Below are 16,153 nucleotides of genomic sequence, written 5' to 3' on the forward strand. Positions count from 1 at the left end.
AATCTAAACCCTAATCCTTCTCTTCTTCCTCTCGATCCCCCAAATCTAAACCCTAATCCTTCTCTTCTTTCTCTCGATTCCCCCAAATCCGTAACCCTAATCGTTCCCATCATCTCAAACGATGCCTAATCGAGGAGGAAGGAAGAGGAAACCTGCTGCTCCTAACGTTTCTCAGAGAGTCGGAGCGTAAACAGCAAATAAACGGCCGCACAGTCTACCCAATCAGTACAACTTCACGCCGGCGGTCCAATCTCCTCCTCCGCTGCAGACGCCTGAAGTACAACGACAGTCATCGGCGGCCCAGATCCGGAACTATCCTCCGCCTCAACAGCTTTTTCAGAACTCCTACACTCACCCACCGCAGCCTACAGTGAACCCGACCCCTTCTCAAGAAGTCCACTACAATCCGTCGCATCCTCTGTCTCAACAGCTTTTTCACAACTCCTACACTCACCCACCGCAGACTACAGTGAACCCGACTCCTTCTCAAGAAGTCCACTACAATCCGTCGCATCCTCCGCCTGCTCTAGTTGACCCTCCGCCTACTCTAGTTGACCCTCCGCCTTCTCCAGCTGAAGTCTCTCAGACTCGCAGTCATCGTTTGCATCCATCGTCTCAAGGCAACAATTTCGAAGCTGATTATCCTCCGGTGTTGCCGGAACTCCAGGAGGACACATTGCGGGCTCTGAATGCACTGCTTCTTGTGCCAAACAGACATGAGTTCACCACCGTCCTCTCTCCCATTCCCCTACCAAAGACAGAATGGTACGGTTACAAACTCTTTGAATAATGGTTTTGGTTTTGTTTAGGTCTTGCTTAGGTCTCATTGTTTGGTCTCGATTGGTCTTGGTTATGAAGTGTTTGGTCTCTGATGCTATTACAAACTCTTTGAATAATGGTTTTGGTTTTGTTTAGGTCTTGCTTAGGTCTCATTGTTTGGTCTCTGATGCGATTACAAACTCTTAGAAGCTATGGTGTATCGTTTCTTAGACTTAGCATTAAGTCTTCTTAGTTTAGTTGATATCATCTCTGATGGTTGACTTTGGTTTTATTGTTTCATGTGTCTGGAGGTTTGATCGTGACCCTGGATCTACGCTCACTCGGAAGATTACTAAAATTCTTTTAAACAAATTCGAAGGTCCTTTCTACAGCTGGACATGTGTTCCTCGGGATAAACAGGAAAGATACTTCATTGAGTTTGCGGTTAAGTGTTCTGTCCTCTAGCTTTCATATATAGCTTTAAGCTTCATATACTGCTTTAGTCTTCATATATTGTTTTATTTACTTGTGCTTCTTTTCACTCACATTAGCTATTTTCTTTTTGTTTTTTGTAGAAAACCCACACTTGGGATCCTTTGATAACTGGGACTGTTCAAGCTCACTTCGAGACCATCTGTCAAAATCGGCTCAAAGACATGGTTAGCACCGTGAGAACTACTAGACGCCAACCTAAATGGATTGGAACTACTCTATGGACAACAATGACAGAATTCTGGGACACTGAAGAAGCACAACAAAGGAGCAAAACATATTCTGATTGCCGTATGTCTGACCGTAATGGCCTCGGTCCTCATGTCCACCTCTCAGGGCCAAAGTCGTATCGACAGATTCAAAACGAAATGGTGAGCCAATTTTGTTGTTACACATTCGTCACTTTCATTTTTGACCTAGCTGTTACCTTAAAAATTTACTTGTCTGTTTCTTAACATTACAGGAAGAGGAATTGGGAAGAGAAGTACGTATTGGTGAGGTTTTCATCAAGGCACATACAAAGCCTGATGGGACATATGTTGATCGGAAGGCAGAGAAGATAGCAGAAACATATGAGAAGAATGTGCAAGAGAGGTTGTCTCAGCTCCAGGAAGATCCTTCTGCCATCTCAGATGGGGAGTCACGGCCCCGAGAGCTAACAACTGAAGAATATACAGAAATCTTTCTTCAGGTTACGTTTTATTTTCACAATACAAAAATATTATCTTGGAGTTTAATTTGACATCCTCTAATATCTTATTTTCTCTTACTTTGCAGTCCACTGAGAAGGATTCAAGAGGAAAACCTTTTGGAGTTGGAAGCCTCCATGACTGCATTGTCAATGGCAAGGGGAAGCAAGCAGGAGACACTTTAGCCTTTGTGGCTATGCAAGAACAATTGAAGGAAGCTCAACGGAAGATAGAGGAGCAGGCTGCTAATATGTTGAGGCGTGATGCAGAAATGTTGAAGCGTGATGCACAAATTGCTCAACAATCCGAAATTATTGCTGGGCAGAAGGAGAAGATTGACGAGTTGGACTTGGTGGGGAAGTATCTGCGGCAATGTGATCCACGGTTCAAGGAGTTCTTGACAGCCCATTCAGCTAAAGAGACTACCACGACAGAGCCTCTTCAAGAAGAAGATCCAACTTCAACTCCATAGGTTACTCTATGTGTTACCTACTACTAAGTAACTATTTTTTGATGAACTCAATGGTGACACTATGTGTTGTATGTACTTTGTGTTTTGAAAACTATGATAATTATTATGTGTTTCTTTAGGTTTCCAATTTAGAATCATTTGTTGGTTTGGTTGACAGGGTTAAAAAGAAAAAAGAGAAATTAAAATATTCTATATCCAGTTTCAGAAAACGTTAGTCGCCAAATAGTCATCAAATTTTAACAATATAGTTAAAAACTAAAGTGACTATATAGTGACTATTACATATATTAGTCACTATATAGTCACCAAAACTTATACGACTATCTACCGACCAAATAAACAACCCATTTGTTCAGTTTTATTAATCACAGAATAGTCGCAACCTAGTCACTAAAAATAACGACTACATGATGACTACTATGAATATAGTCGTAACTTAGTCGCAATGGAGTCACAAAAGTTTACGACTAAATGATGACTACTATGTGACAACATGTATATAGTCGCCTATTAGTCGCAAAATTGCGACTAAATTTACGACTACAACAAATAGCGACTATCGATTAACGACTGTATGAAATAGTCGCTAATTAGTCGTAAATCTTGATTTGGCGACTATTAAGTGACTAATAGTGTAGTTGCAAAATGCGTGTTTTCTTGTAGTGTGTAGTGTGGATCAATTGTCCTTAGATATATGTTACAGATTTAATCTAAGAAGAATCAAATGATTACTTATGTAAAATCCTATTCCGTAAGGTATTTGAATCATCGAAGATGAAGATGATGTTCTAGTTGAAAAAGATGACCTGAGTCTACTTGTCTTCGACTGTGGTTAACTCTGTTAATTTAAGTAAACGAGAAGCTTGACTTTCTTTTAGTGTTCAACGTGTGCCTCAACGCAACAGCCAAGGCAGTCTCAAGGATTTAACACTAGACCATCCTATGAACAAGGTCAAGATTAGTAGCAGCCTTTGTGAAACGATTTTTTCTATGGTTTTCAAGTTCTTTTTTTTTTCTTTTTCACTAAATTAAACTCTCTTGGGTTAATTTTTAGTAACTGTAATTGAATTGTTGGTGATGACTGTTTAGTCAAAAGATCTATTCTCAAGTGTGGTGGAACAATGAAGAGTTCTCTTCTAAACCTTCATTATCCAACTCCTAGTTAATTTTCAATGTTTTTCACTGATGACTAAAAGTTCACTCTAGTCTTAAAGATTCGCTTTTTAGAATTCCCAATTTTGTGTAGTTTCTTAAAGATTATGAAACGTTGGATATACTGTTTAGTTAATCTTTTACTAAAAGAAAAAAAAAATTATTTAGTCAAGAGTCGAGAACTACTGTATTCAAATGCAGAAGAGTAGAATGAATACAAGTCACTGAATGAAAACTTGTCGCACAAGAAACAAAATTGTAGTAAACGTTGCCGTCCAATATCATCATCATTATCCAATAAAATATCAGGTTATATTCACCTGTCGGATGGGAAAATGACCATTTTATTCCCCAAGTATTTGTAATTGACACTTTTATTCCCCAACTTATACGTGAACACATTAATCCCTTAATTTATATTTGATTTAACAATATTAGACAAGAAAACAATCAACGTTAATTAATTAACGGAGACGTTAAGAAGTCGACAAAAACCTAATGAACTCATAAACCTAGGGTTCTTAAGCGATTAAAGAACTGAGATAAGAGAGATTGAGATCGATTTCATATATCTTAAAGAGAAAATCATGACTACAAAAAGGCGTAAACTTCAAATTCGAAGAGAACCACAAGCCCAAATCGTAGCCGAAGTTGCAGGGAAGAGAGTTGAAGCCGACGTTGTAGAAGAGAGAGTAGAGGCCGAAGTTGAAGACGATATAGTAGAATCTCATTATTCAAGTGTTGACAAAGATGATTGTCCAGTTATCGTCGAAGACAGCCGAGGATATACAGAGGTGGATCTATGTTTTGCTGGAAATGAAGAGGAAAAAGATGATGAGCTCGTCGATGTTGTAATCTGCAACAACTTAGAAGACCATTTTAGGTCTGATGCATGTGAAGATGCAACAAATGGTAATGATTCTGATGATAGTGGGGATGACATTTGGGACGACGAGAAGATTCTGGATCCATTATCTGATGATGACGAAGAGGAAGCTGAGAGACCATTCACTCATGAAGATCGACCTGATGATTATTTAGCATTGTATAAGACATTCAACAATGCATATGAATTCAAGTATGCACTCCTCAGGTATTCTCTAAAAACTCAATACGATATCAGAATGTATAAGTCATCATCTAACAGGCTTGGGGCAAAGTGCACACAACACATCAAAGATAAGTGTCCATGGAAAGTGTATTGTTCTTTTGAGAAGAGGAAAAAAAATCTTATGATAATTCTCTATCAGAATGAGCATGTTTGTGTAAGATCTGGTTACACAAAGTTGTTAAAAAGTGGAACCATTTCACAACTGTATGAGGAAAGGCTGCGAGTGAACCCTAAGATTAAATCTCAGGAGATGGTAGATGAAATCAAAAGAGAGTATAATATGATAGATAGTGTGCATCAGTGTAGGAGAGCTAAGAAGCTGTTGAAACTTAAAAGAAGGGCCAGCCATGAATCCCATTTTGCTAGAATATGGGATTATCAAGAAGAGATACGTACCTCTAATGATGGTTCAACTATGGAGATTGTGACGGTTCATGGGCCAGTTCCTGGTAGCTTGCAAAGATTTTACCGTCTCTATGTATGTTTTGAAGCATTAAAAACATCTTGGAAGCAGTCATGTAGACCTATTATTGGATTAGATGCTGCATTTATGAAATGGAATATCAAAGGTCAAATGTTAGCTGCAATTGGTAGAGATGGTGATAATAGAATATTTCCAATTGCTTGGGCTGTGGTAGAGGTGGAGGATATAGATAATTGGGTGTGGTTTGTGAAACATCTAAAAAAGTATTTGACACTTGAAGATGGAGCTGACATTACCATCATTTCAGATAAACATCATGTAAAATTTCTGTTAAGTTGTTACTTATAAGATTGATGATAACTTGTAATATTTTTTTATAAGGTTTACATGTGGTGACAGGGTTTGCTAAATGCAGTTCATGATGAGATTCCCAAAGCTGAACATAGATTTTGTGCTAGACACATTTTGGAAAACCGGAAGAAAACAAACAAAGATATTGAGCTTGAGCGTATGTTTTAGAAAATACCAAGGAGTTATACAGCGGCATCTTTTGCTACTAATTTAGAAATACTAAAGAGGTACAACCAAGGTGCTTATGACTCACTACAACGCACTGCACCAACAACATGGTCTCGGGCTTTCTTCAAACTTGGATCTTGTTGCAATGATAATCTCAACAACCTGTCAGAGTCTTTCAATAGGAATGTGAGGGAATCAAGAAGGAAGCCATTACTTGATTTTTTAACAGAAGTAAGGAGGAAATGTATGGAGAGGAATGTAAAGAGGACAATTATAACTAAAAGGTGGAAGAAGAGGTTCACACCAAGAGCAGATAAAGAGATTGAACTAAATAGGCAAAAATCTAAGGATTGCAAAAGGTACATGACCACAGGAAACTTGCATGAGATTGAGTATGGAGTTGATGTTTGTTGTGTTGATATGGAAAAAAAACTTGTGGTTGTGGCTATTGGCAATTGAATGGAATACTTTGTATGCATGCAATATGTGTCATCACAACCACAAAGTTAAATCTTAATGATTATGTCTCGGATTACTACTTGACTTCAAGATGGCGTTTATTGTATGAGAAAGGAATAAAACCAGTCCAAGGCATAAATCTGTGGCGACGGTTAGGTCGGTTGCCTGTTCTACCACCACCAGCTAGATTTAATAGAGGACGACCACATGATCGGGCTAGGAGAAAGTCTCCTCATGAGTCTTCATCTAATAAGTACAGGTTAACTTGCCATGGTCGTATTGGAACATGTTCAAACTGTAGAAAAGAAGGACATAATAAGACTAGGTGTCCTAATCCAGCTGCACCTCCTCCATCAAAACGGCCAAGAGGTCGTCCAAGAAAAGAGCAGGTTGTTTATATATTTAAGTAGTTTGTAAATTATTGATGATTTTTTTTAATTGTTTGGTGGTCTAATGATATGTTTGATTCTAGGGAGGTTCATCTCATGTTGGAGCTTCTCAAGAAGAATATTCTCAAGCTGGATCATCACAAGGGGGATCTTCTCAAGTAAGAGCTTCACAAGGTGGATCATCACAAGGAAGATTTGGGTTCTCTCTCTAGTCCATGCAGTTTCTGTTTTAGACTTGGATTATGTGTTTTTGTAAGACTTCATGTACGGTTCACAGTTTGTTCCATTTTTTTTTTCATATACCAAAATCTTATTATGAGATAAGTCTTACATTCATAACGTTTCTGGAAAAAGATTTTTGTTCTTTGTGTTCTTCATGGCTTCGAGTTGTTGTCGAATTGTCAGGAAATCTATCTTGGTCTCAATTTATGTAAATAGCCTACAAACCCATAAGTTTCAACTTCGGAGAAAGTTTTTTGTGGTTTTTTCTGGGTTCATTACGTTTCAACCACTTCTTAACGACTCTGTTAATTAACTAACGTGGACTATTTTCTGGTCTAAAACTGTTAAGTCAAATACGAATTGGGGAATTAATGTGTTCATGTGTAAGTTGGAGAATAAAAGTGTTAATTGCAAATACTTGGGGAATTAAATAGCCATTTTCCCCCTGTCGGATCTTCTGATTTGACGGGCAGGAATAATATTGTTTTAGACCGAGTATTCTCAAGTTATTCAGCAGAAATATCCTTCTCCCAATACACCAATGTCCCCATCTCGATCTCAATCTTCTTGCTTCTCAAGTTTTTCTGCACCTACATTTCCAAACGCATCCGCAATCGCAGACGCAGCCTCCACTTGGTAGTTAGAGGGTCAGTGTGTGTGGTCGTGTGGACGTGTGGTACTTAGTAGAGGCCCAAATGAGCAGTCTTAGTAGAGTTTAATTTAATTCTTGACATGATTTTGGAGACATTTTTTGCAAACGTTTCGATTTTTTCTGATAAAACTGTAAATCTAAACGCTGAGTGTTTAATTTTTAGATTACACCCATAAGTTCTCTCGCCAAATCAGATATTAGTAAACACTTAGCAACATCCCAAAGTCTTTTGTTTTTTTTTCAAACTTCAAAGTTCAACCCAGAAGTGTAACTTAAACCAATGCTCATTAACAATTTAAAGCTAACGTTACAAAACCAACGTCGTCGTTTTACTTATCTCTCTACGAACTATATCAGAAAGTGGTCCTTACTTATCTTAATGGGCCCTAAATAGAATAAGAAAATGGCCCATTTAAGCTGTTAACTGAATCAAAACTCCCACATCGCTTTGAACAGGACACAAAAGCTGTGTTTAAATAAGGTTAGAGACGAGTATATGATTGTCCCTTCGGGGACATCCGATAAAATTGGAACGATACAGAGAAGATTAGCATGGCCCCTGCGCAAGGATGACACGCACAAATCGAGAAATGGTCCAAATTTTTTTTTTCCTCTAAATTTGTCATGATGAAACCCTCGATAGATCTCTCTTGTTGCAGGCTTTGATGTTCGTTAATGTGTGTGTTCCCCTTTAAAACTCTTATGCTCTTCTAGTTTATCCTACAGGCTTGCAGCAAAAGACTCTATTTGGTCACCTTTTCAGGTTTGGAGACTCTTGAGTTTTCGAAATTCTATCAACCCTCAAATTGGTTTTGGCCAATCTCTAAGCCAACTATAATGTCGGTTAGGTGTTATAAAGACAATTTTGAATCTTCAGTCTGAAATTGTTTGCACTTGTCTGAATGAATATGGTCTAGGACTCTAGGGTTTTAGGGAATGTGGAAAATGCATAGAAAGCTGGTTTGGATCAAAAGAAACAAGAGGGAGGGTGTAGAAACAAGTTTCAGAGACAACTGATGTTCACTGTTTTTAAATGTTTTGGCAATTTTACTGGATGGTTCTTTATGTGACGTGGATCTATTGTCCTTAGATAAATGTTACAGCTTTAAGTTAAGAAGAATCAAACGATTACTTTGTAGAATCACATTCCCTAAGGTCTTTGACTCATCGAAGATGATGTTCTAGTTGTAAAAGATGACCTGAGGGGCTACTTGTCTCATCTGTTATTTAAGTAAACTAGAAGCTTGACTCTGTTGAACGGGCAGGAATAATATTCTTTTAGAGTGAGTTTTGTCAAGTTATTCGGCAGCAATATCATTCTCCCAATACACCAATGTTGTCCCCATCTCGATTCAATCTTCTTGCTTCTCAAGTTTTTCTGAACCTACATCACCAAACGTATCCGCAATAGCAGACGCAGCCTCCACTTTGTGGTTAGAGGGTCAGTGCGTGTGGTACTTAGTAGAAGTTATTCTTGACATGATTTTGGATCCAGTTATTTGCATTTACACACTACTGTTAACGTTTCTGATAAAGGTATGAAACTGTTAATTTCGCCAAGTCACAGCCAAAATTTGAGTTCTATTCTTCTCCGTTGATATTGCTACGTGTACGTCATCCGACGGATCGTGCACCTCAGAAAACAAAAGTTGATGGGCCTAAAAGAATCAGAAAAGGCCCATTAAAGCTGTTAACTATATCAAAAATCCCACATCGCTCAGCTGAAGAGAAAGAGCTGTGTTTAAATAAGGTTAGAGACGAGTATATGATTGTCCCTTCGGCGACATTCGATAAAATTGGAACGATACAGAGAAGATTAGCATGGCCCCTGCGCAAGGATGACACGCACAAATCGAGAAATGGTCCAAATTTTTTTTTTCCCTCAATTTTCTGATGATGAAACCCTAGACAGATCTGTTGGTGCATTGGTTTTTTTTTTTTCATCTTATCAACTTGTATCCTCTATTCTACTTAGCTATTGGGAGTTTCAAGCTTGTAATTTTGGTTGAATTTTCCCCAATGCTTCTCTATTGTGTCCATTTCCTTTTCAGGTTCTGAAGGCTATGAGTTTCTGCAATTCTGGTAGGCCTCTCGACCCCTTGAATTGGTTTTAGTCAATCTCTTAGCAATGTCCTCTGTTGTGTTTACAAACATTATCAAGACTTTAAAGATTCAATTTTCTCTTTTCATAAATTTTCTGCACCTGTCTGAGTCAATTTCATTCATTGGATGTGAATAGAGTTTTAAGGAATGTGTTCATGTGGAAAATGAACTAGAAAACTGGTCTGGATCAGGGACACAAGTGTTTAGAGTTAAAAAAAATGACTAGAGGTATATTGGCAAGATATTAACCCCTTGAATTGGTTTTACTTTTAGTCAATCCTTAGTAACTTAAACATCAAGTGTTTAGAGTTAAAAAATGATTAGAGGTAAATTGGGAATGTCAAGTGTCAACCCCTTGAATTGGTTTTACTTTTAGTCAATCTCTTAGCAATGTCCTGTGTTTATGTGTACCAAAAAGATCAAGACTTTTAGTGCTGGTTAACATCTCTAGTCTGAAATTTTCTGCACCTGTCTGAATCAATTTCATTCGTTTGGCTGGGAATAGGGTTTTAGCCTTGTAGGGAATGAGGTGAACGAATAGAAAGCTGGTTTGGATCAAAGACACAAGAGGGAGGTTGAAGAGACATGTTTACTGTTAAGGTTTACAGATAGATTTGATGTTCACCGTTTCTAGAAAGTTTTGGCAATTTTACTGGATGGTTGTTTATGTGGTGTGGATCAATTGCGTTAGATAAATGTAAGAGCTTTAAAGCTCAGAAGAATCAAATGATTTACTTTCTAGAATCACATTCCATGAGGTCTTTGAATGATCCAAGAAGTTTTCCAATGTTCTAGTTGAAAAAGATGACCTGAGCGTACTTGTCTCAGAATCAGACTGTGGTTTACTGTTGGGTCCATTTACTTTTTGGTTTTTGAAGACTCTAAAGTTTCTGAAATTTTGGTAAACTTGTAAACCCTTTTGAATAGGTATTGGTTAATCTCTCTTCACAGTGTCCTGTGTTTAAAGATGAAGACTTTATTTCTGCACCTGAGTGAATTTAACCCCTTCATTGTTTTGAAAATTTGGTTTTAGGTAATGAGGGAAGTGTACAGGAAGCTGGTGTAAATTACAGATCCTTTAGCGAGGGTGAAGATACACACGTTTAGGGTGTTGTAAATTGACATGAGAGCCATTAACTTCTTGCATTTTGAATTGACAGAATCAGAGTGTTCTTATCTCAGGTAACCTGCTAAACCCCAAAGAGCTTGGTTCTTAAAGTTTCACCTTTTCAGTCTTCAGGATCCCAAAAAAAACTAACTCCATTTATCAGGACAACTGCTAGCCTCTCACGGATATGGAGCAGGCTCAGGAATCTACTGAGTTGCAGAGAAGCATTGAATGAGAAGTTCAGTTCTCAGTCTCAACAACAACAACAACAAAGGGAAACTAAAGCAAAGAGATAAAAAGAGTCACAACCTTAGGATATGAGCTTTTAAGTTGATTCTGCAGCAAAAAGAAAGAGAGACTTAATCTGCTTGCTTTCACTTGGTGGTGAGATTTTTTTAGTTTTCAGCTTTGTAATCTTTGTCCTTTGAAAAGTTCCTTCTATTGTAGACATGGTGTGTTTACACACTTTACAAGATTCTTTGAATTTGTTTGTACTTTACAAGATTCTTTGAATTTGTAATCCTTTAAGTTTATAAGCTGTGAAGCTTTGTAATCCATTTCGTTTGAAAATTTTATAATTACCAAGTAAAGTAAGGTCCAACAAACCGGACTTAACCGAACCAAACGAGTGCGGTTTAATGTAATTGTACTTTTACACACGTATTGTTATCAATCTATTCATTAACTATTTGTACATGTGTTAGGTGTGTGCCTCGCCAGACCCAATTTTTGGAATTAGCAATGTAGCAACTCGCAGGGCAAAGTTGTATTTCAAGTCAACCGACACAGTTGCTAAACTGTTGTTAAGGATTCAACAGATATGTGGGTGACTTGAAACTAGAGAGCAGCATCACAAAGATCTTTGATCTTTTCCTCGTTTTCAAAGTTAGTATGTATGTAGTAATATAAAATTGGTATTTTTATATTACAAGACAACGGGTAGGAGTTAGTGCTGGGCACGGGACGGGTAGCCTTGAATTTTCTCCGACCTTTTACTCGTCCCGATCCTAACGGGTAACAGAAAAAATTTATTCATACTCGACACTTTAATAACGGGTACCCGGAGAAACAGGTACCCGGTAAAAAATAGTTGACCTTTTACTCGTCCCGACCCTTTATTATTATCCGGAAAACGAGTACACGATAAAAAAATGTTATAAATTTATGCAATATATAGTTCCAAAATTATAAAATTACGAATTTTGAAAATAAAAATAATATATTAATTCAGTTAGGCTAAGTTGAACTTAGGTTTTAACTCTAACTCTATAAATTAATAATAAATAATAATAATAATAATACAAAATATTAATGGGTATTTACAGGTCGGGTAGCAAAACGGGTAAATGGCCGAGTAACGGGACGGGTATTGAAAACTAAACTAATACCCTATACTCGTCCCTTACTCACGGGTAATATAAATATAATACCTTTACTCGACCCTAAAGCTGCGGGTACCTTTTTTGGGACGGGTACGAACCGAGTAATGGGTCGAGTACGGATAACGGGTATTAGTGTCCAGGCCTAGTAGGAGTAGGACTATCCGACAAAAGATGACTCGACTGTTGACCACATGTAAAAAGTACAATTACATTTAAAAAGTAAAAAGTACAATTACATTGTAATTACTTGTAATTGTAATTGACAGCGATCGCTTCTCTCTTGTGAGTGGAAGGGAATCTAAAGTTCTGTATAATTTTCTTAACATTCCTTTAAAAAACTGAGACAAAATGAAAAAATTAGGAAATGTGAACTGGAGAGAATATATATAAAGTGACGAAACTAAAAAACATAAACAAAAAAAAAGAAGGAGAATATTCGAATGTTATGTAATGTAACTTTGATTACATCATTTAATGTTAATGATTATGATGAGTTTGTGTATTTATTAGTCATGTTGTGAATGCTTTTAAATTTTTATTTAATTTCACACGGCAATAGAAAACGAAACGAAGAATATGGAAACTGAAAAGTGGAAAAACGCGTTTCCTAATTTGCCGCATTGTTTATTTCTTTTAGTATAATAATTAACAAAATTTCTTTAAATGGTTATAAATAAACCTAAATAGTTTATGTAACATAATCCATAATTAATCTTATTACCTTTTTAGTGTTTGACAAAACAACTAATCACTGTATTAAATAAAAAAGGTCCAAAAAAAATCTGTCCCACTCATTCATTCATTCACCTTCTCATCTTCCTTGCTCGACCCAAAACTCTTTCCTTAATCCGATTTGTTTTTATAAATTCTCTTCCTTTATTCTTGTTTGGGAATCTCAGAGAGAAAATGGGTCACGGAGGAGAAGGGATGTCGCTTGAATTCACTCCGACGTGGGTCGTCGCTGGAGTTTGTACCGTCATCGTCGCGATTTCACTTGCTGTGGAGCGTTTGCTTCACCATTTCGGTACTGTTCTTAAGAAGAAGAAGCAAAAACCCCTTTACGAAGCTCTTCAAAAGGTTAAAGAAGGTACACAACAAAAAAAAACCCTTTTTTTTTTTTGTTTTGTGAGTGGGTTCCACGGATCTTTTGCGTTACTTCTGGTTCCTTTTGCAGCAATTGTTCTTCAATTTTGTTTCCTGTGTTATCATTAAACAGTGTTTTAACCTTTTGATTAACGTTCACAAAACTGCAAATTGATTTGTAAGCCTAGTGTGGTGGCTATGTCAGATTTTGTAAGCAGGTTGAGTCTTTAAAGTTTGACTCTTTAATTACTTTTTGTGTTGCTTTGATGCAAATTATATGCAGCTTTGATGTTGTTAATAGTGAGATGTGATTGTATCAAATTATTAAGGAACTTTGAGTATTAAAAGCTATAAGCTTTACTACTTTTATTGCTTTGGTGAATTTATTTTTGGCTCTTTGATAAATGGTTTTGGGGAATTGCAGAGCTGATGTTGTTGGGGTTCATATCGCTGTTACTGACGGTGTTCCAAGGACTCATTTCCAAATTCTGTGTGAAAGAAGATGTGCTTATGCATATGCTTCCATGTTCTCTAGATTCAAGAGCAAAAGCCGAGGAAAGTGAACATAAGAACGTTACTGCAAAAGAACATTTTCAGAGCTTTTTACCTATTGTTGGAACCACGAGGCGTCTCCTTGCTGAACATGCTGCTGCGGCAGCTGGTTATTGTAGCGAAAAGGTAAATTCAAAATACTTTTAGGGACTCATTATAATCTTTTTAAGGTGTTTCTCTTGCTAATTCTTGATTATATCACTACTTACATCAGCAAAAAGTACCATTGCTTTCGCTTGAGGCATTGCACCATCTGCATATTTTCATCTTCGTCCTCGCCATATCCCATGTGACGTTCTGTGTTCTCACAGTTGTTTTTGGAAGCACCAGGGTGAGCCTTAATTAACCACATAGAAGTTTCTTACATTCATTTGTCAGTTAATGCACCATGATTTATTTATTCATGTTATCATTGTTAATGCAGATCCACCAATGGAAGAAATGGGAGGATATGATTGCAGACGAGAAATTTGACCCTGAAACAGGTACTACTACTACATTGCACAAGTTATTCGTTTTAATCAGAATATGTATATACAAAAAAATCATGAAGATGCTAGTAGAATCTTGTTTGATTATTTGCTGTGCCTTTTGCAGCTCTTAGGAAAAGAAGGGTCACCCATGTACAGAACCATGCTTTTATTAAAGAGCATTTTCTTGGTATTGGTAAAGACTCAATCATTCTCGGCTGGACGGTATGGTGTTTTCAAATTACATTGCTTGTTTTATTTCTGTTATGTATCCTTTTGTAACCACCCAATGTTGAGATCATGTTGTTTACATAACAGCAATCCTTTCTCAAGCAATTCTATGGATCTGTGACGAAATCAGATTATGTGACTTTACGTCTTGGTTTCATTACGGTAAAAATTTTTGATCATTTTTCAAAGGTTGAATTATTGGTAATGGAAATAAGTTGCTTTGGTCAGTTAGAGACTCTCATCTATTTGGTTGTTTTGCAGACACATTGTAAGGGAAATCCCAAGCTTAATTTCCACAAGTATATGATGCGTGCTCTGGAGGATGATTTCAAACAAGTTGTTGGTATTAGTTGGTATCTTTGGATCTTCGTCGTCATCTTCTTGCTGCTCAATGTTAATGGTATGCTTCATAAATTCATTTTCTTATCTCTAGTTTTGATCTAATTAAAAGCTTTTTTCAAATATAAGTTGGAGTCCTTTTATATTGAAGCTACACTTCTGTAACTTGCAGGATGGCACACATATTTCTGGATAGCATTCATTCCCTTTATTGTGAGTCAATTGTTTATTTCCTCATTTCGTTTTCTCAGACTGTGCTGAACTCTTCTTTCAGTTAAACTTATTGTTTTGTCCCTGTATTTTTGAAAAAATCAAAGCTGCTTCTTGCTGTGGGAACAAAGTTGGAGCATGTGATTTCGCAGTTAGCTCACGAAGTTGCAGAGAAACATGTAGCTATTGAAGGAGACTTAGTGGTGAAACCCTCTGATGAGCATTTCTGGTTCAGCAAACCTCAAGTTGTTCTCTACTTGATCCATTTTATCCTTTTCCAAAATGCTTTCGAGATTGCGTTTTTCTTTTGGATTTGGGTAAGTCAGGTTCTTTAAGAAAAAAACAAAACTCCAAGATTCACCTATAATGGCTAAGACTAATAAGTATATATTCTAGGTTACATACGGCTTCGACTCGTGCATTATGGGACAAGTGAGATACATTGTTCCAAGATTGGTCATCGGGTAAGCAAAAGTTTCATACATTGTTGATATGTTTCAGTTAATATATCTCGTTTGTATACCAATATATTTCTTCTTTTATTTAGGGTCTTCATTCAAGTGCTTTGCAGTTACAGTACACTGCCACTTTATGCCATTGTCTCACAGATGAAAAACTAGTTTCAACTATAAAGCTTCAGAATCTTTTGGTCTAGTTTTTAAAATTTCTGAAGAAGTGACCGACCGTCTTCTTATGTTACAACAGATGGGAAGTAGCTTCAAGAAAGCTATATTTGAGGAGAATGTGCAGGTTGGTCTTGTTGGTTGGGCACAGAAAGTAAAGCAAAAGAGAGCTAGTAATGGAACCGAAGGAGGCTCCCAGGCTGGTCCTGATTCTGGTTCTGGTTCTGGTCCTGCTCCTGGTGCTGGTTCTGGTTCTGGTTCTGTTTCTGGTCCTGCTCCTGGTGCAGGTGCAGGTTTTGCAGGGATTCAGCTCAGCAGATTAAGAAACAACGCAGCAGGGGACGCAAACAACGAGATTACACCTGATCATAACAATTGAGCAGCAGAGATATAGCATCAAGGGCCGGCATTGTTGTTTTACACAAGTTATAGTGACATTATTTTTTATGGTTTGTTACAAAGTTACTCTATTGGGATTAGAATTGGGAATTGAATCTGATTGTATATATTAGTATAATTATTGTATTATTTGGAACATCGTAGTTAGGGATGTGCTCATTCTAGATGTTGGTTCAGTTCCGGTTCAATTACTTGGTATTTCGATTATGAATTTTAGATACCAATGGAAAACCTAATTTTATTCAGTTGGAATTTGTTTTTAATCTACAGTGTTGGAAATACTTTGTGTTAAACCGGATCTTCAGTTTTTGAT

General features: G+C 37.1%; 3 protein-coding genes, 1 long non-coding RNA gene and 2 other non-coding genes across 12 annotated transcripts; all 6 read left to right on the top strand.

Moving 5' to 3' along the window:
* Positions 1-190: 190 nt before the first annotated feature.
* On the top strand, positions 191-2,520 carry LOC109129161 (uncharacterized; the record flags this gene model as incomplete). The annotated part of the gene is made up of 5 exons (XM_087493107.1): positions 191-765; positions 1,071-1,203; positions 1,335-1,622; positions 1,715-1,942; positions 2,029-2,520. Coding segments are annotated over 5 exons (1,608 nt in total), but the record flags the coding sequence as incomplete, so codon positions are not given.
* A 1,192-nt stretch (positions 2,521-3,712) lies between these two features.
* LOC147948093 (uncharacterized) lies at positions 3,713-6,077 on the top strand (the record flags this gene model as incomplete). Its single annotated transcript, XM_087493108.1, has 4 exons — positions 3,713-3,751; positions 4,227-5,417; positions 5,499-5,607; positions 5,665-6,077. Coding segments are annotated over 4 exons (1,752 nt in total), but the record flags the coding sequence as incomplete, so codon positions are not given.
* A 1,727-nt stretch (positions 6,078-7,804) lies between these two features.
* On the top strand, positions 7,805-11,121 carry LOC104714273 (uncharacterized). 7 transcript variants are annotated; one of them, XR_755815.3, is made up of 5 exons: positions 7,843-7,933; positions 9,392-9,422; positions 9,949-10,370; positions 10,477-10,625; positions 10,715-11,121. It is a non-coding gene; the product is annotated as an uncharacterized LOC104714273 (long non-coding RNA). The 7 variants fall into 7 exon arrangements; XR_015565925.1 differs by having other exon boundaries at positions 9,949-10,043; XR_015565917.1 differs by lacking the exon at positions 7,843-7,933 and adding an exon at positions 9,070-9,202 and having other exon boundaries at positions 9,949-10,043.
* Positions 7,843-7,945, top strand: LOC147948094 (U6 spliceosomal RNA). Its single transcript, XR_015586256.1, has one exon. It is a non-coding gene; the product is annotated as a U6 spliceosomal RNA (small nuclear RNA).
* LOC147948095 (U6 spliceosomal RNA) lies at positions 9,112-9,214 on the top strand. Its single transcript, XR_015586470.1, has one exon. It is a non-coding gene; the product is annotated as a U6 spliceosomal RNA (small nuclear RNA).
* Positions 11,122-12,692: 1,571 nt separating the features above from the next.
* Positions 12,693-16,085, top strand: LOC104714282 (MLO-like protein 1). Its single transcript, XM_087464649.1, has 12 exons — positions 12,693-13,020; positions 13,441-13,694; positions 13,783-13,899; positions 13,993-14,053; positions 14,166-14,263; positions 14,357-14,431; positions 14,531-14,669; positions 14,781-14,821; positions 14,926-15,135; positions 15,215-15,282; positions 15,366-15,437; positions 15,535-16,085. Exons 1-12 carry the CDS (start codon positions 12,840-12,842, stop codon positions 15,818-15,820), a joined length of 1,602 nt encoding a protein of 533 aa, XP_087320775.1. The 5' UTR covers positions 12,693-12,839; the 3' UTR covers positions 15,821-16,085.
* The last annotated feature ends 68 nt before the right edge of the window (positions 16,086-16,153 follow it).

This window comes from Camelina sativa, chromosome 2 (assembly GCF_030686135.1).
Source record: "Camelina sativa cultivar CO46 ecotype springtype chromosome 2, ASM3068613v1".
In the NCBI taxonomy this organism is placed as follows: domain Eukaryota; kingdom Viridiplantae; phylum Streptophyta; class Magnoliopsida; order Brassicales; family Brassicaceae; genus Camelina; species Camelina sativa.

What these genes read in the sequence shown, in the direction of transcription:
- LOC104714282 (XM_087464649.1), top strand. Translation starts at nt 12,840, where the DNA reads ATGGGTCACGGAGGAGAAGGGATGTCGCTTGAATTCACTCCGACGTGG. An exon ending in GAAATTTGACCCTGAAACAG is followed by an intron (nt 14,054 to 14,165) that starts GTACTACTACTA and finishes TGCCTTTTGCAG; the next exon opens with CTCTTAGGAAAAGAAGGGTC. An exon ending in CGTTTTTCTTTTGGATTTGG is followed by an intron (nt 15,136 to 15,214) that starts GTAAGTCAGGTT and finishes TATATATTCTAG; the next exon opens with GTTACATACGGCTTCGACTC.